The sequence below is a fragment of the Mustela nivalis genome (assembly GCF_964662115.1).
Source record: "Mustela nivalis genome assembly, chromosome: 17".
NCBI classification, from domain to species: Eukaryota; Metazoa; Chordata; class Mammalia; order Carnivora; family Mustelidae; genus Mustela; species Mustela nivalis.
Genome location: NC_139036.1, coordinates 40870123 through 40889009, shown reverse-complemented (window position 1 = coordinate 40889009; position 18887 = coordinate 40870123). Strand labels below are relative to the sequence as shown.

At 52.6% G+C, this 18887-nt stretch overlaps 1 protein-coding gene across 1 annotated transcript; it reads right to left on the bottom strand.

The window, feature by feature from the left end:
- Positions 1 to 7944: 7944 nt before the first annotated feature.
- Positions 7945 to 8769, bottom strand: LRRC3C (leucine rich repeat containing 3C; the record flags this gene model as incomplete). The annotated part of the gene is made up of 1 exon (XM_082706787.1): positions 7945 to 8769. One exon carries the CDS (start codon positions 8767 to 8769, stop codon positions 7945 to 7947), a length of 825 nt encoding a protein of 274 aa, XP_082562913.1.
- Between the last annotated feature and the right edge of the window lie 10118 nt (positions 8770 to 18887).

The following is an 18887-nucleotide window of genomic DNA, read 5'->3' as shown; positions in this document are numbered from 1 at the left end:
TGGTGTCTACCCTCTTTCCACTGGCTGCAGGCCAAAGTTTCCAGCCTGGGGCCCCCTCCAAAGACCTGGAGACTGGTGATTTGGAGAAGCCCCATCTGTATGTATTCTTTTTGAGGACCTCTAAAGTCCATTTAGCCAGCTTTCTCGCTTCTGACCCGGAAGTTTTGCTCCTTTCGTTTCTCTCACCGTCCTTCATTCCCTCTGGACTCTACCAGGCCTGTACTTGTTCTCTTTGTGCCACCCTATCCCACTTCTGTCCCATGGCACCATCCCCCAAATGGCCTAAAGACGTTCCAAGAAGGCAGCTTGGAGGGTTCAAGGCAAAGAAGAAATAAGGGTTTGCGGGATCAGCCAAGTTGAAGATCTTGTGCTTTTGGAATAAAAGTATCCATGTCAGCCTTGTCCCTGCGCTGCTCCTCCCACCCATCCAGGATACCCCATCTTTTTGTTACTTCTCCTGTCCCTGTTCCTCATAGTCTTAGGGACAGGCCAGAGAATCCCTTTAGAGTTCAGAGGCTCCTTCTTCTAGGAGTGTTGGTTTACCAGCAGGGGAATCTGGGATATAATTTAAATTGTGCTGGAAGAGATTTAATTTAGACTCATTCGTAAGAACTCTTTGGGTGGATTAAAAGTGCCTTATTGAGGGGCGCCTGGGTGGCTCAGTGGGTTAAAGCCTCTGCCTTCGGCTCAGGTCATGGTCTCAGGGTTCTGGGATGGAGCCCCACATCTGGCTCTCTGCTCAGCAGGGAGCCTGCTTCCTCCTCTCTCCCTGCCTGCCTCTCTGCCTACATGTAATCTCTATCAAATAAATAAAATCTTTTTTTTTTTTTTTTTTTTTTTTTTTTAAGATTTATTTATTTATTTGACAGAGAGAAATCACAAGTAGACAGAGAGGCAGTCAGAGAGAGAGATAGAGGGAAGCAGGCTCCCCGCTGAGCAGAGAGCCCGATGCGGGACTCGATCCCAGGACCCTGAGATCATGACCTGAGCCAAAGGCAACGGCCCAATCCACTGAGCCACCCAGGCACCCCTCAAATAAATAAAATCTTAAAAAAAAAAAAAAAAGAAAGTGCCTTATTGAAAACAGGAGGCGGGGTGGTGCGTGGTGCTGTTGAAGGCAGCAAGCTCTGCTCTCTATCTCCCTCTGGTGGTCACTCCGGGGAGGTAATGCGATAATCATTTCTAATGTGGGCACTAAGCTTGTGATTTGTGTGTAGTTGCTAGAAAATGGGGTTCAGGGAAGGGAGCTGATCTAGGGGAGGAAGCCATCTGTTCTCTAGAAACCTGACTGTCTCTCTGACCCATCGAATGCACTGCAAATGCAGACATTGGGACAGGCTGTTATTTCCTTATCCATTTTCCTTTTACTGTTGTTCATTTTCTCCGTAGGAAGGGGCCAAAGAGGATAGAAAGGGAATAGGCTAATGGAGTTCAGAAGGGTGTAAGATACTGATCCTGGCAAGAATGGGAAACAGCTGGCACAGACATACTGCCAGACCTTCTCTGAGTAAAATCTGACTAGGGAGGAAGATGGACTGGAGTGGAAGCTTGACTGTCGGATGGAGGGGCAGGAAGAACACGTCCCCGCGGCATTGCAGTTTATATTGCCTACTGGAGGTTGGAAGTTTTGAGGTTCAGATTGAAGATTGTGAGCTATACTTCTATAAATTCTCCTTTCTGAACAAAATAAAACCCCCAGAATCCTCTCGTTTCTTTTCTTTTAAGATTTATTTATTTATTTATTTGAGAGAGAGAGCACACGTGCAGAGGGAAGAGGCAGAGGGAAAGGGAGAAGCAGGCTCCCTGCTGAGCAGGGACTTGATCCCAGGACTTCAAGATCATGACCTGAGCCGAAGGCAGATGCTTAACTCATTGAGACACCCAGGTGACCCCCCACAGAATCCTTTCTTATTCCCTAAAATACTTTCAGATTTCTTCCCAAATTCCCAAGTCAGCTTTGGAGCCCAGAGACCTCCAAACTCCTGGCTGAGTAGACAAGTCTTGTGACATTTGTTCAACTCAAAGTCATGCTGAAGAACTAAAGAAGCGTGTCAAACTTTAAGGTGTCAGCCCTCGCTGTCCCCAGCCCTCCACTGCCAATGCCTCTACCCACGAGGCTGGTATCGGCAAGGAGCCAGTTCCAGCCCAAATCCAGATGCCTCCTCTGTCAGCTGATGCCCCCCCCCCCAAGAACCCCAGCTCTTTCTGAGCCCCTGGAGATGCAGCTGGAGCAGGCGTTGGAGTTCCTGTCCACTTATTTTTTTGTGAAAGAGAAGCTTTCCTCCTCAGCTATGATTGTTAGGCCCCTCCTGATGGGATCCCTAGATCCTTGTAAAAGATACTGGGTCCCAGATGGAGCCTTTGTAGGTCTGCCTCCAAGAGAACTTGGAGCCGAAGTGCCTCTCATTTCACCAGCAATCTTGGGTCTATGCAAGACCCACTCTGCTTTCCCTTGTCCTGGTCAGGGAAAGCCGGGTGTTCTTGGCATGCACCTGAAGGTTGGAAGGGGTGGCAGAGGGGACACAGAGTGATGACAAGATGTTGTGCTCCTTGGTATAGAGGGGTCCATCCCTTGGTATGCAAGGCTGCAGAATCCTACCAGGGCCTGGGTCAACTTCAGCTCTGATCTGAAAGTCCCTGAGCAGCTTGAAGTGAAGACAGAAGAGCCCTACTTCCCTCTAGATGAAATTCTAGTCCAGGGAGGTCTCCATCTGCACAATAGAGAATAAATACCATGGGATGATTTGAATTTGGAGAAGCCCCAGTCTCAGAGGTGGTCTGCAGTAAAATTTTAAATTTCTGCTCCTGCCCCCACCCTTGACCCCCTCTGCCCATTAGTGCCAGAGTTGAGAGGAAATGGACACAGATTAAGAGTCTGGAGACCTGAATTCCATACAGAGCTCCGCTAGGAGCCTGCTGTGTGGTCCTGGAGAAGTACCTTTCTTTCTCTTGGCTGGAGACATCATTTGTGACTGATGGGCTGGAACTGCATGAGCTCTTGCATCCCTTCTAGTTGTCAGCCTTCACACCTGTCCTGCAACCCCCAGGCCTCTCACCTGCTCTGTCAGGAAGGAACTCTTTCTGCACAGACACAGCTGGCAGAATAAAATTCTTAATAATGTTAAGCAAGAACTCCTGTAGTTTTCATTTTGCACTGAGACCTGTAAATTACGTTGCAGGTCTGGCTTGGTATCATTTGGTCTAAGCCAGGAGACCTGTCAGTCACATCAGGGAGGGACCCCAACCCTGCTCCAGACCCTCACCAGGCAGAGCCCTTAGTAGGTAAACCATGTACCCAGCCAGTATGGGGTTCGGTTTACTAGAAGTCTCCTGCAGTCATTCAGAGGACTGAGTCCCCAGTCCTGCCCCTCGGATCCTTAGAATCTCTGGTTCACTAAGATCCAGGGGCCCATCCACCTGGCAGAGTATGGGAAGTGATCAGCTAGGCACTCCAGCTAGGGAGACAGGAAAATCCCTGAGGGCAAGTGTTCTCCCGGTTCAGAGAGAAGACGCGTTCAGAGCAGGAACCCAGGGTATCGCTTAGCTTAAAAGAAGCCTCCCTCCAGTGCGCTGAGATCTTCCTGGAGCCGCAGGCTTGTCACCCCCATCCAGCCCGCCCGCGCCCCAGCCGCCTTTAGCCCCGCCCAGGCCAGCGAGCCCCGCCCCTGCCCTACAAGCCTCGCCCCTCCCCCCGTCATCTCCGCCTGGATCCCACCCCCGGATCTCACGGTCTGGCCCCACCACTCCAGCCGCGAGCAGATCTCCCTTACCATCCCGCCCCACCGCCTGAGAAGGTCCCCTCGCTTCGCCCCGCCCCGGACCCGCCCCGGACCCGCCCCCCACGCCTCCGCCCCGCCCCTGCCGGATCCCCTCTCCCGCAGCACCAGGCTGGGCGGCCGTTGTCCCCGGGTCAGGCCTTTCAGCGCCAGCCGTTACTCCTCCACGCTCTTCCAACCCCGCGACCTGCAGCGCCTGAAACTCCGTGTGCTCTCGGCTCAGGCCCAGACTGGGTGCAGGACAGTGGTGACCAGGACCCCGCTCCACCAGCTTGGGCATGACCTCACTCAGCGGGTCCCCCACCCCCAGGCACAGAGGCCCCCTTCTGGGTCTTGGCGTCCTGTGCCCTCCCTCAGGTACCCTTCTCCAGGGGAAGATGATCAGGGCAGGTCTGGTGTGGGGTGCCCACGGGGGCTCAGCTCCTTAGTTTCCAGTGGGCACTGAGGATGCTGAGGTGGGGGGGGGGCAAAGGGACACCTCCTGTCACCATAAGTGGCTGTGATAGAGGAGCAGGAGAGCCCCACGGGTGGCTGGGGAACAGCTGAAGATATGGGAACTGGGCAGAGGATGGAGCTGGGAGGGAAAGCCTCATCTTTATATTTGGCACATAGTAGTAACTCAATAAATGTCGAATGAATGAATGGGCTTGTGGTGGCATCTCTTTTGGCAGCTTGGGGCCTCACTCTGCTTGGTTTTCTGCCTTCCTGGTTTGGGACACGGTGCCTCACAGGCAGTGAGGATGCTGGTGACAAAGTCCCCGCAAGATGAGGTGAAACCCCTTGTAGTCGGAGCTCCTCTTGTCTGATGGGGGAACTGCAGCCCTCCTGTTGGAACAAGCTGTTGGGCTGCTTCTGGTTTTGAGGCCGGTATGCCCTCCCTCTGTAGGAGAGCTCAGTGTTGCACTTGAAATGTCCATGTGTGAGCCCAGGACAGGAAGGGTGAGGGCTGGGCCCCACCTGGTGCTCCTTAACTCCTGGGTACCCACCGTTGGCTCCCTGTTCACTTCCTCTTGTAGATAATGAGGCTTTGTAGATGCTCAAGTCTCTGTGTTTGGGGTAGGCCTTGGTGTCCCCAGGTTCAGAGCTCCCCAAAGAGAAAAGATCCTCTTTCTTCCATTAGTCTGGGGGTTCCCTGAGAGTTAGGTTAATGTCTCTCCCCCTCAGATTGGGAGCTCCCTCAGGGCCGCTCCAGGCTCCTGCTCCACAGGGCCAGAAAAAGTTGGTGGTGTGAGGGCTGAGTGAGGGACTTCTCTTCTCCCACCCCTACCTACAACCCGCTGGCTCCAGAAGCCTGCACTTGGATGCCAAGCTTCGTCCTGCCCCAGACCTCCCGGGTTCTTCTGCACCAAATATGTGGCCGGGCTCTCTTGGCTTCTGGCAGCTTTGTTCCTGGTTCCCCCACATCCCGGTGGGAGTATTGGTTTTGACAGAGTGCATCTGTACCAGCCAGAAGGGCGAGAAGCAGCCAGCAAAAATGAAACTGTCCAGCTGCCTGCTTGGCATCTCAGAACACAGGTCCTATGATCTTTGGTTCCCGGTAGAGAGAAGGATGGGGGAGAAACCGGTTATGCCACCCCTTCCTGCTGGCCCAGTGGACAAGTACAACCCAGAGGCCAGCGTTCAGAGGGAAGGGCTTAGGGGTTCAGCCCCTGTTGCTCCAGACGGGAGCATTTCCGAGTGTGTGGAGCCCCTGTTCTATCCGGTGTCCTGTAATGCACTGAGCTGAAGCTATAGCCTCTCATGTCCCCTCCCACCAATTTCCAACAGAGGGACCCCAACTGAGGAGGGTGAAGGGGTCTCTCCCTGGCACCTCCCTCTTTGCCTCTCTTGTCCTCCCTCTCCTGCCCCTAGGTCCCAAGAGGGAAAGGAATTTGAGCCAGTGCGGGCCATGGGGAGAACTAGTAGATCGCTTTTGCTATCCAGGGATCGAGGACCCCTCCCGACCTGGGTTCCAGGCAAACTTTCCTCCCTGGATCCATTCCTATCCTGAGTTTAGCTCAGGGAATTGGTGTTAGGTGTCCAGCTGAGGGAACCAATTCTCTGCAGATCTTACAGATGCTGTTTCTGCTCTTAGGATGACAGAAAGTCAAATGAGGCTCCAGAGATGGGCATAGATGATAAAGTCTCAGGGCTTCATCTGTCCCCCAGCCTCTCACTCCCGAGGGTCTACATGGTCTGTTTCCCAGCATCCAGTGAGACGTGACCCAGCCTGATTTCAGGAATGGGTAAGTGAGCAGAGAGAGACAGACAGTGGCAGGGGAGAAACTGATGGAGGGTTTGATGGGGTTGGGGCCAAGATTCCAAGGCCCAGGCCAGGGTGTGGCTGGGGTGCAGGTTGAACTGCAGCCTGAAACTTCCCACACCCTTGTTCTTTCCCCACTGCAGTGCATCCCTGGAACTGGGGAGGCCCATGTCTCCTGAGAAAAGAGGATGGGGTGGGGGGTCCCAGGTGTTTCTGAGATGAGTCAGGTTGAAGCTCTCTGGATGATACGAGGGAGCTCAGCCTTGGAGGGGTGGAGGGAGCCTTGCAGATGGCAAGAGGAGGGGTGGGGTTGTTGGAGAGGAGACAGGGAAGTCAGGGTGGGTCAGAGGAATGGGGAGGTGATGGGTTCCTCTGTGCTTCTCCTTGAGTGGCCGCCCCATCGACTCTAGGCTCTGCCCCAAACTGGGTGGAACCCTGGTTCAGTGATTTTTATCTTCAGCCTCTATTGGGGTGTCCATGAGCTTCCCCATGGGAAGATAATCCTCCATGGAGGCAAGGGATGGGGTGTGTTGACCTCTTTGGTCCCTTGAGAAGCCCATTTGGTGATAGGGATATCTCCTAGGGTCCCCCCCCCCTTTAGCCAACTTGGTCTCTGCCACCCCAGGAATTCTTTCATTAACTTTGAGCACATCTAGTTTCTCTGGACCCCCTGCTCAGACTCCCACTGAGAGAAAAGACAGATTGCGAAGAGGGGAATAGCTCTCTCTCCCTTTGCTTCCTATGCCCCGTCTAACAGGTTGGAGGCTGCCAGCTGATGACTGATGCCTGGACATTGCCCTCTTCCCCCTCCCTCTTCGTCCCCCCTTCAGCCTCCTCCCATCCTCCATTCTGGTTCCATCATCATTAATTCATAGGCGCTGGCATCCCCAGCAGATAGACTCTGGTGTCAGGGGCTCGGAGGTAGGAGGGGAGAGAGGAGATGGCATCCAGCCCAGTGGGAGTGTCCACCACCAGGTAAAGCGCTCAACACCCTCCCACTCCGCATTGTCGGGCCACACGCATTCAATGAGATGGACAATATAAAGAAGAGATCGGGGCCTTCATAAAAGTGACTTTATTGAGTTGTCCAGGGATATTTTTGGGGTGGGAGACCTCCTAGTCCCCATCCCCCTCTAGTTCCCAGTGACCCATCTTTAGCTCAGAGATAGAAGAGTATAAAGTGTATACTGTATACCAGTGTATAAAGGAGGGAGCAGTGAGATGGAGCATCTCTGGAAAAGGAAGCAGGGCCCCCTAAGCCAGGAGGGTCCCCAAGAGAGCACAGAGGGAGACGAGCCTGGGGCTGAGAGAGAGGCAGAAAGTGAAAGGGGAGCTTCTCAGGAGAGGTGGAGAGAGCTGAGCAGGAGCCCACAGGGCCCGGCGTCTCCTTGCGTCTCTCTGCACCCTCTACTCCAGCCCCCCCCCCACCCCAGAGTTGTCTGATTGCCGCCCATGCTTTCCAAGTTGTTTGCACCCGTTTCGCCTTTGTCCACCACCTGGGACCCGGCGTCCTCTGTCTTCTGCCCAAAGCCCTTCTCATTCTTGAAGAGTCAGTTCAAACATCCACACAGTGAAGCTTGGCGATCACTTCCTCCTCGGTGTTCCTACAGCTGCCTGCCCCTGGCTGTCATTCTCTGTTCTGCTGCCCCCCACCCCCCCGCAATGAAGACTTGGGAGCTTTGGGTCTCCGAATCTAGCACAATTCAGACACAGGGTAGGCACCAAAGACTCTAGGCACCACAGAGGGTGTGGGTTGAGAGAGTGAGAGATTGGGTTTTTAGGGGAGAGGGAAGAGGAAGGGGGGTGGGATTTGGGGGATGGGGTGGGACTCTGGAGGAGGCAGAGAGGGTCAGAGGAAAAGAGAGGGCAGAGGGGGTGGAGGGTAGGCCAGGTCGTGAGAAGAGGCTGAAGGGGTGGCCCTGGTCCTCAGACCATCGTGCTGAGCGTGGAGGAGTCCTCTGAGCGCACAGGCGGCCCCGGGGCCTGCTTGAGGGGACGTCGGGTCTCCTCCCGGTTCTGCCACAGGTAGTGGGCCAGATAAGCCCCAACCAGCGCCAACCAGCCCCCCATGGTGACCAGCAGGGCCACGTCCGTGCTCCGCTGGGCCCCGCCCCGCCCCGGCCCACACAGCTCTTCCTGCCCCGCCAGCGGCAGGAACTCCTGCCCCACGAGGTCCGGGCGGGCTCCGGGGCCACACACGATGCCTGTTCCAGTGCCCGGGGCCAGCCTCACCTGCCTGAGCACCTCCTGGAGGGCACAGTCACAGTGCCAGGGGTTGGCGGACAGATTCACTTGGATCTGCAGGCCCACGAAGGCCTCTACGGGCACTGAGGCCAGCCGGTTGGCAGAGAGGTCAAGGTGGCGCAGTGTGCCCGCCAGGCCCCGGAACGCGGCCCCCGAGAGGTGGGCAAGGACATTATGGGACAGATCTAGCTCCTCCAGGACAGGCAGGTGCTGGAAGGCTCCAGCTGGCACCGAGGCCAGCCGGTTGGCATCCAGGTAGAGCTTGCGCGTGTCGTTGGGGATGCCGGCGGGCACCGCGCTCAGGCCTGCCTGGCTGCAACGGAACGTCCGCTCACCGGCTTCTTCGGCGGCATAACAGCCCTGCGGAGGTGCCTGGGGACTGGACTCCATGCCACCTGGGCCTATCACCAGCAGGAGAGACAGCAGGTGACCAGCTGGCAGGAGCATGGCTAAAGATTGGCATAGTCCTGGAGTGGAGTAGGAGGAGCTGCGGAAGAGAAGCCCCATAAAGGAAGAATGAGTCAAGAGAATTCCATTCCCCACTGTCCGCTCTCTCTTCTGGAGGTCTCCCATGGGGGCTCCGTGGGCTGGGGCCTCCCTTTGGGGGTTCACTCAGGTCTCGATTACTTTTGCTTCTCCTTTGGGGTTTAAGTCTCCTTTTTCAGGCCCTTTGGATAAGAGGCCCCCTGGGCCCGAGATTCTCCTAGCATCTCTGTTTCTGGAAGGTTAATCTCTAAGTCTCTTGGTCCAAGACCCTGTTGGTCACTTTGGGTCTGGGGGCTTCTATGTCTCTGCTTCTACCCATGTACTAGTTTCTCTTGTTGGAATAAAGTCTTTCTCTGCCATCCCAGCTGGGTGGTCCCTGTAGGCACCAGAGGGCCAGGACGGCACTCATATGAAGGGGACAAGGAAGACACACCAGCGGTGGGACTTCAGGGTGTTCAGCTAGGCTAGGTGCCTAAGACCTGCTTTCTCTGCCCATCTTCTCCTTTTTCTGGAGCACCCACCCCTCCGCCTGCCCTAGCTTTGTCCTCTCCACCCCACTCTTCTCCACCCCCCCACCCCACCTGCTTCCTCCTCCTCTTAACCTCTCACCCCTGCTGGTGGGAGAGTCTTCTCCTGAGTATCCTCTCCCCGGAAGTAGTCTGTCTCCCTGCTGCCCGACTCCGCAGACCTGCTTCCTCCTCCAGAAACCCTGTGTTCTTGTAGCTGCTGGAAATCGGGGGCTGGGGCCCAAGAGTGTTCGGTTTCCTGGCATGTGACTCCGGGCCCCAGGTGTCAGATACCTGAGCCATGGCCTGGCCAGGAGATGCCAAGACAGGGCAGATCTTGGACCCTGATGAACAGTGCCATGGGGAGGCCAGGCCCAATTCCTTTCTCTGTTTCGGGCTCCCCTCCCAAGGCCTTGACATCATCATCTTCTGTCCCTCTACTCTGAGCCAGGGCTGAGACTCTGCCTTCTAGAACCTCTGCTGCTTACAAAGAGTCTGGTCTAGCAGATCCCGGCTTGGCAGACCTGGGGTAGGGGTGAGGGGACAGAATTGGAGTGGGCCCCATCTCACATCCACTGCCTCCAGCAGCCGTCTCCCCCAATTCCGTCCCGCCCCCACTCTTCTCTTCTGTCCTTCTACTGTGCCCTGGGCCACCTTCTTCCGTGGTAGATGAACTTCCTCAGCCTTTTCCTCGGAAAACTTGTCTTTCTCTGGAGGACCTCATCTCCAGGCTCCTCCCAACGCTCTGGCCTAGTAGAGGGCGCTGTGGCTCAGTTTTCATTTATCTGCACAGCCGGTGGCTGGCCCCTCCAGGGCTTGGAAGGGCTTCTTCCAGGTGTCTGAAGTCTGATATGGTCCCCTCAAGTTTTCCTGCTGATTTTCTGTTTTGAGCTGGAGCTGACTCTGGTCGTCTTTGTTTGCTGGAGCCCTGGGCTCCCAAGCTGGTCCTTTTAAGTCTCGCTCACGTCTGGGAGCTGGGGAGGGCTCCTTCCCCTGGGCCTCTTGATCTCAACCATCATTTGCAGCCCAAGCAACCCTGTTTCAGTGCCCTCTCCTAAAGGAGGGAAAAAGAATGGGGGAGTGGGGTGTCCCCTCCTTTCTTTTCTTTTTTTAAAAATATTTTATTTATTTATTTATCAGAGAGAGAGAGCGAGCAAGCGAGCACACACATGAGTGTGAGTAGGGGGAGGGGCAGAGAGAGAGGCAGACTCTCACTGAGCAAGGAGCCTGTTGCAGGACTTGATCCCAGGACCTCGGGATCACCACCTGAGCCAAAGGCAGATGCCCAATTCATTGAACCACCCAGGCGTGGTCATATGCTGTGGTCATATGCTGTGGTCATATGCTGAGGCTGAGGTCATATGCTGTGGAGACCCTTCTAAGAAGGAAAACCTCCCTGGATTTTGTAAGAGACAAAGGTGAGTGACCAGAAGCTGACACATAATTTGAAGGCCCAGTGCAAGATGAAAACATAGGGCCCCTTGTTCAAAAACTGTTCAGAATTTCGAGATGGCAAAAGCAGATTGTTAAACCAAGCATAGGACCCTCCTCAACACAGGGCCCGGGGCTCTGTGGGACTGTAAAGGCCGCGCACCCATGAAGCTGGCCCTGGAGGTGACCTTTGATCAAGCAGTTTCAGAAGTGCCATGGGGCCCGAATCTGCTATCGGATGATATCATCTCTGGAGACAGTCACCACTGACTCATGCTGTGACATCAGCAGAGGCATTTCTCAGACTCAACACTTGTCCAAGAAATCAGATAAGATGCATGTTCTATGCATGGGCAGAAGCAGCAAAATTTTGTCTGTGGGTTCCTTGTTAAGTTGCTCGCTAGGCCCGCTGCCACTGAAAACTAGGGCGTCCATTTTGGGATTGTGGCTGAACGTGGAAGAGCAAATATTTGGAAGCTTACCCCTCACGCTGTTCTTCTCTCACGCTAGGCAGGAGTTTAGCTAAATAAGACACAAGAAGTGAGCCTGGCTGTTGACAGAGTGATGTCCTTCTCAGAGGAGGGCAGCTACAGAGAGCGAGCGGGCCTGGGGTGCCCAGCATGGCGGCGGGAGAAGCAGGCAGTGTGCGTAGACAGGAGAGTCCCCCTGGAGCATACATGTGGCTAATAGAGGGTGGCCAAGGGCCGTGCTCAGCAGAGAAGGAATGGAGAGGAAGGGGGAGCCACGGGGGAGGTGCTCAGTGCAGGCTGGGGGTCGACGAGGTTGGGGCAGCATTTCTTCTCTGTCATTCCCTCCTCCGTTCAGCGAGGATTTCCTGTGGGCCTCGCGTTCCAAGAACTGTGCTCATTGAAGGGGACACAGACCCTGTTTTTCACCTGGATCCATTAAATTCAACTCTCTGTGGCTGGGGGGTGGGGGTGGGTGGGTGGATCTAAGCACCGGTATTTTTCAAAAGCTCCCGAGGTGGTTCTCCTGTTCAGCTGGGAACAACCAGTCTGGAAGGAAGATGCGGACATGTTGATACGTGTTTCCACAGGCGTTCCTGTGATGTCTGCTGTGTGTCCAAGGAGCTTTCAGACCCAGAGAGAGCAGGATCTGCTGGCTGTCAACTCCGTGTTGCCATTTTCTCTCGTCCCCCTTAGGGCCTTTCAGTGGGGCCTGAGAACTGAACTCGTAACACAGATCGAGGGGAGAAGAGCACACACATATTTATGTAAGCTTCTTGCAGCCCAGGAGCCCTGTAAGGAAATGAAGACCCCCCAAAAGGGGCAAGTTGCGAATACTTTTATGCCAGGTTGAATAAAGAGAGGCAATATACGGAGAGGCTCAAGAAGGATAAAAATTATTTTTAACAAAGTCTGTTGGTACAGAAGTCTCTCAGCTTTGACTCCCCATCGAATGTTCCTTTTCTCCTGGTACTGAGAGGACATTTTTCACATGGGAGTTTTGTCTCCTGTTTTCAGGGGAAGGGAAAGGGCGGGGTGGGGAAGACTAGAATACCCTTCCTGTATCTGTTGTTTTTTTATGTGAACCGAGCTCAAAATAATCTTAACGCCAAAGTGGCATATTTTGGGGTGGCATATTCTGCCCCCTTCAATATCTGTTCCTGCTTTCCTTCCTTTATACCACCCGCCGATTTGGGAGGTACAATGTACTCGATCCCTCCTGACAGAGCCAATCAGTCCTCCCCTTCTATCGGGAATCCTGTTGCCCATTTTCCCAGCCTCCTTTGTGGCCAGGGGTGGCCCAGTTCAAGGACATCTAAGGTGGAAGTCTGCTGAAGGGGTTTCTGGGACCGTCTTTGGTTTGTTTACAAACGAGGATGGACCAAGCCCTCCCCTTCTCCCTGCTGCTTTTTCCCTGCTTTGAACATGGAGGGTCAACCATAGCTATCCTGTGACCATGAGGCAACACAGCAGGAGGGAAAGGTCAAGAGTATCACTGAGAAATTGGCCTGAATATCACTGAGCCACTCAACCAACACGAGCAACCCTCTGCTTCTTTCCTTCTGCGAGAAAAATAAACCCCTGCTTCAGTGATTTTCAACTTGGCTTCACGTTAGAAGAGGGGAAGTTTTGAAAACTATTGGCGCCCACGCCCACCACAGAGATTCTGATTAACCTTGGCCTGGCCTGTGTCCAGTGGGTGGGGACTTTTAGAAGCTCCTTGGGTGACGCTCCTGGCAGAAATCTCTTCTCAGGATCACTCCTTTGCTTGGGTTTTCTGTTGCTTTCAGCTGGGAGCATTCTTACCTGATAGACTCACTTCCCCAGGATATCAGGAAAGCTCTCCTAAGGGGCGACACCTGTGCTGGGTCTTCAAGGCTGAGTGCATCAGGTGGAGGAGCAGAGTATGAGCAAGAGGAGGGGAGCATGAGAGGGTTTGGTTCTCCAAGACTGAAGAATGGAGGGGTGGAGAAAGGCTCTGGTTGAAGTGGAAGGAGACCAGATCCTTGTGGATTGTCAAATTGGTACTTGATTTAGCAGTTAGTAGGTAAAGGGTTTTAAGATGAGCTTTGCTGTTTCAATCACTTTCTGGTTGTATGGAGGGTACATTGGTAGAAAAAAAACCAGTTCCTGGGACAGTCCAGGTGGGACGTGGTCAAGACCTGAGCAGAAGCTATGGTGCAGAACCAAAGGAGCTATGACTGGAGTGTTCCATTCCTTGCCATGGCTTACGGGGTGCATGGGAAAATCCTTGGGCTGGGCCCAGGACCACTTTTGCCATTGGGTGCTTCCCTCTCCAATCCCCTTGGACCTTTGATTCTCTGGACCTCATGTTCTCTGAAATCTCTTCCAGCCTGATGTTCAGTGTGTCTGTGATGGTGGGGCAGGGAAGAGGTTGAGGCATGGCAGGGCCTGGATCCCAAGTGCAGGACTTAGGAGAGACGCCCACCCTGGCTGGGCCAAGTCCCAGCTCCTCCCTCCAAGGGCAGTAACTCCATGCCTCCAAGATGTGACGCTGAAGGAGAGAAAGTAGGCCTCCAGGTCCCCACCTCCCTGATGTGGGAAGCACCCACATAGAGAGGGATAATTGAAAGGAAAGGAGGAGGGTTAGCTACTTTACCCATTATGTCAACCAGGGACTCATCTAATGCCAGTTTACTGGGCAGTTTAGGCGGTGGGAAGGGGGCGGTGGGCAACAAACGCCTTTGCTGGAAAGTTCCTCGTGGGAAATGGCAAAGGGGGCATATACCCATCCATCTCTCATTTGTTCAAAACACACCTCCTGGGCCTCTTAGACATTGGGGATGCAGAGAGAGGTAAAATGTCCCCCAGACAATAGAGGAAGCCAGACTTGTGCACCTGATAGCTGAAGTGTGGGCTCTAGCTGTGGTGTTTGCAGAGGGCAGAGGAACCTGGAGGTCCGAGCAGTAGACTGCCTGGCGGTTGGGGAAGGCTTCACAGAGCAGGTCACAGGTGGGGGATGGGCTTGCGGGATGAATAGGAGTCAACCAAATGGAAAAGGCTAGGGGGAAAAAGCACTGTAGACTAAGCTAAGGGCCAGAAAGAGCAAGGTGTGTTCTGAGAATGGTTAGGAGCTCAGAGAGGGTGTATCTGGGATGTAGGATGTGGGAACTAGGGTCAGTTCTATCCTTCCGCTAACATTCACTGGGAATCCACTGTGCGGAGGAAATGCATGAGTGAGACACAGAGCAAGCAGCCTAGCAGGGGAAGAGGGTGTGTAACAGATAAATTTAGTACCCTCGGTGCAGACAGAAGTCTTTACAAGGCACCTATGGGAACATGAGGTCCACACTGGACAGGGGGTGTGGCCTGGAAAGGATCTGGAGAGAAATGCCACTACTTTAGCTGTGTGACCTTGGGCAGAATATTTAAACTCTCTGTGCTGCAATTTTCCCATTTTAAAGTCAGGATAATAAAAATACCTACCGCACAGGGCCGTTTTAAAGATTAAAAGAGCTTATACATGTGAAGCCCTTACTCCAGTACCTGGAACACAGCAGACACTGCGTGAGTTAGCGGCTGTTATTAGCAGTGGAGGAGGGGGCATTAGGTCGGGGAGGAAGGTGATCTGGGGCAGTGGGACCCTCAGGATTTCTAGAGAGGTGGGACCTGCTAGGGGTAGTAATGCCATTGAACGGGCACCAGAGGAGTTTTTCTTAAAGCCACCGTTTTCATAGTTGGTGCCCTTTTGATCTGTAATATTTGAAGTTTTCTAGCCTGCTTTTTTCCCACGGGAGAAAATGCCAACAGTCTCTGTCAAATAATATGCAGATTGAGGGGTGGCTACAGAACAGCGCTGCTCTTGGTTCCCAGAAGGAGGTTCTGGTTCCCAGGCCTTGGCACTGGGCCCCTGGCCGGCTCAGCCCCTTCCCTCTGCAGCCCCAAATAGCCAGCCACAGTGCCGGGTGAGAGGCGGAGAGCGAGGGCCCCCTGGCAGTGCCTTCTGTTTCTTACCAGCTCAGTAGCCCTCACTCAGCGCCTCTTTGTCTGCTCAACGTCACCGCCCCCTTCCCACCGCTGCCACCGCAGGCCTGGGGGTGCCTGACACCCAAACCCAAACCCCACTGCCAACGAAGTCAACAACTCTTTTCTTCTTTGCACTTGGCCTGGGTGCGCCCTTCCTTCAGGAAGGAGGGAGGTGAGGTAGGGGCAGCAGGGGGGTAAAAGAATGAATTGGAGGGGAGTAGGGACCCTGCTCCCCCCCCCCCCACCGCCCCCCACCCATGGTCAGGGAAAGGGGCTCCGTTTCTGGACGCCCCACCTCCTCGCTTCCCACCACTGCCATCATCTCGGGAATGTGTTTCCCAGTTTATGACCCCGCCCATGTTTGCTATCTCTGCCCACACGGTTTGTATCTGCGGCAAACAGAGGCCTCGCCACCCTGCCAGATGGAAACGCCAAGGCTGGGGAATGTGTCTATCTCAGCTGACTAAGGAGCTCCCAGAGGGCAGGAGAGCCTGTGAGAGCGGCTCCCTCTGTATTCAAAACACAGTTCATAAAAAACTGAAAACGCATAATCTCACATTACACAAAGTTTGAAACTAAGCATGAAGTTCGCCCCCAACCCCTCCATCCTAACACAAGATCTATTTTTATTTTGTTGAATTTCCACAGCCTGGTGAAATAGATGCTCAAAAACACCATTCAGAGGTAGACTGGCTGAGTAACAGGTAACACAGAGGACTTACTAGGTGCTAGGAATTGCTCTAAGTGCTTCACATTTAATCTTTAATGAGGTGGGTGTGATCATGATCGTCCCCATCTCCACTTAGAAACGTAGTAACTAAAAAAAAAAGAAAAGAAAGGTGGTAATTCAAACACAGGGAGGTTCAGTGACTTACCTAAGGTCACACAGCGGCTGAGGGCAGCTGGTGCCAGGATTTTTCTTATCATCACTGTCACTGCATATGCAGGCTTATAAAAGCTTTTATTACGGAGAGTTTCAAACATAAAAAGGTAGAAAAAATAACGTAAGGAATCTCATGTCCCCATCTCTCAGTGCCAGTAATTACCACCTCACGGCCCACTTTATTCCCTGAAGTCCCTCAGCCCAGGTTATTTTGAAGCAAATCCAGTCAGCACATCATGTCCATCACATGTATTATAATATATATCTCCAAAAGAAAAGGAAGACTTTTTATTAAAAAAAATCACCACAAGACCATATCATGCCTTAAAAATTTTTATTCCTTAATATCATCAATTTGAATAGTCAGCATTCAGATTTCCCCAATAACGTAATACTTTTTTTTTTTTTTAATTTAGTGTGCTTGAATCAGGATCCAAATATGGCCTTTGGTAGATACGTTGCTTAATTTGTTTTAATCTGTAAGTCTTTCCCTCTCCTTTTTCCCTTCTTGTTAAGGAACTGGATGTTTGTTCTAGTTTCCCTTTTCCTAGATTTTGCTGACTGTATCCCCAGGGAATACTCATGCTATTTTTTTCCCCCTAATCTTTTCATATAACCTAGCAAACATTTTCCCAAACTGCTGTGCCATAACCATGCTGTCATCCAATGGATATACTATCATATTTTTCTTTTTTAAGAAAAGATTTTATTGATTTATTTATTTGACAGAGAAAGGGAGAGAGACAGCACAAGCAGGGGGAGCAGCAGAGGGAAAAGGAGAAGCAGGCTCCCCACTGAACAAGGAGCCAGATGCAGGGCTTGATCCCAGGACCCTGGGATCATGACCTGAGCCAAAGGCAGAGGTTTAACCGACTGAGCCACCCAGGTGCCCCTCCATAATATTTTTCTTAGGCATTTAGGTTGCTTTCTGTTTTCCACTATTACAAAAAACAACAAAGCAGGAATGAACATTTTCTTACAGAGTACATAGGGTGTATGCTACGAGAAATGTGGTCATGGCTCTAAAGCCGGAGTGATTTCTCAGCCTCTTGGCACATATCACCAATTGTTTGTCCACAGGGTTGTGCATTCCCCAGCACCACATAAGAGTGCTGTCACTAATTCTGAACAGTACTTAGGCCTATTCATGGCTGAAGGATGTTTGGTAAAGACAGGGTAATTATGAGGGCAGAGAGCTAGAGAAGGAGTAAGATGATGACAGGGACTCAGGCTAAATTAAGCTGAAAGTGATCTACAGTTTACCACAGACCTAGAGTGAGTCAGAACTCTGTTCATTCCCATTGTGGAAAAAAAACAACAACTCGATAACAGGAGTTATTAATAGGGCATGGCATGTCGGGTAATCTTTCCGTTAGACTATGCATTAGTCAGGCCCTTATTCGAGACGTGGATCCAGAGGCAAAGATCCAGAGAGTTCGATCAACTTGAGGGCTGATAGAAGAATTCCAGAGAAGAGTCAAAGGAATTAAGCAGGCTCAATTAGGAAAAAATAAGATCTTTTTTGCCTCAATGCTGGGAGGTTTCTGTAGAAAGACCAATACTCAGTTGTTTGCTTATGGCTTTAGAAGGCTGACTACAAAAAGGGGCTCCCATGAAGCAGGAGAAACCTTCATATAAGGTAGAAGTTTTTCAGACTCTGGGGTGGTTATGTAAGTCTTGGGATGAGCGCTCTTCAGCCACTGGCCCTGGAAATATTTGAGAAGCTTCCTGTTCTCCTGCTCTGAGTGGTTCAGGTTTCCACTTGCTTCCTACTAGGTGCCTCTGGGAGCCCACTTCAGGTTTGTGATGACTGTTTCCTGGCTGTCGCCTGGAGAAGGGCAGGTGAAGTCTCAGGGAAGTGCTCCACAGTTTTCCTGGGCCAGCATTCTCCCTTCTGGCCCCTCTCATTCATTCAGGGTGTGTTTACGGCCAGTCAGTTGGCATGTCATGACGTCATCTGACCCTTCTCTTCGAGCCCTGCCAGTTGGCATGTCATGACGTCATCTGACCCTTCTCTTCGAGCCCTGCCGTTCAGAGTGGACTTAGAAGCGGGTGGAGGCAGTGTAAATGACTCAAACAAGGCCTTTTTGGTGACATGGAGAGTGGGACTGACCCAGGAGACCTCAAGGCCATTTAGTTCCACCTCCTACGGTATAGCTTCCTACAATGCAACAGGTGCTTTACTTACATTCTTTTGAATGTAGGTAACCTTGGAGGTGGGGTTTCACAGCGGTAGCACTGGAGGTCAAGATAAATTATTTGCAGGGGTCATGCTGCTGGTGAAAGAGAGCTTATGTTAGGCTATGTTAGGCTAGCCTGGCAATAAAATCCGTGCCTTTGCGGCGTGTGGCCAAGAAAACTGTGGCCCAGAGAGATGGAGCCTTCCACCCAAAGCCACACAAGCTGACCAGAGACTAGAACTCGGGCTCCTATTTATCATGGAGTCTTCACAAGACATGTGGCTTCTTCTGATGCCTAATGTGGGGGAGGCCAAGGATGTGGGCGGGGGGGTTGGCTCAAGTTAACTGAAAGGCGTTCAGGCTTGGGACAAATGCTGTCCATAGGCTGCATTCTTGGCCCTCCAAGCTCTGCTCCTAACTAATGTCATGAGAAGCCAGCTTCCATGAGGGTCTGGAAGGGCAATGAACCCGGCTAGTCTGTTTCTCGTGAGGCCAATACATGGCCAGGGCAAAGCCAGCGAGGCGTAGTGAAAAAAATCTGACATGAGGTCAGAATCTCTGGGACCCAGCAAGAATCTATACCAAGTTACTTAAAACTCTGAATTTCCTGATCTCAAAACCAGGCAAGAGTAAACCGCGCTTAAATGTAAAAGCAGGAATTGCTACCCGCCAAAGGAATACCATC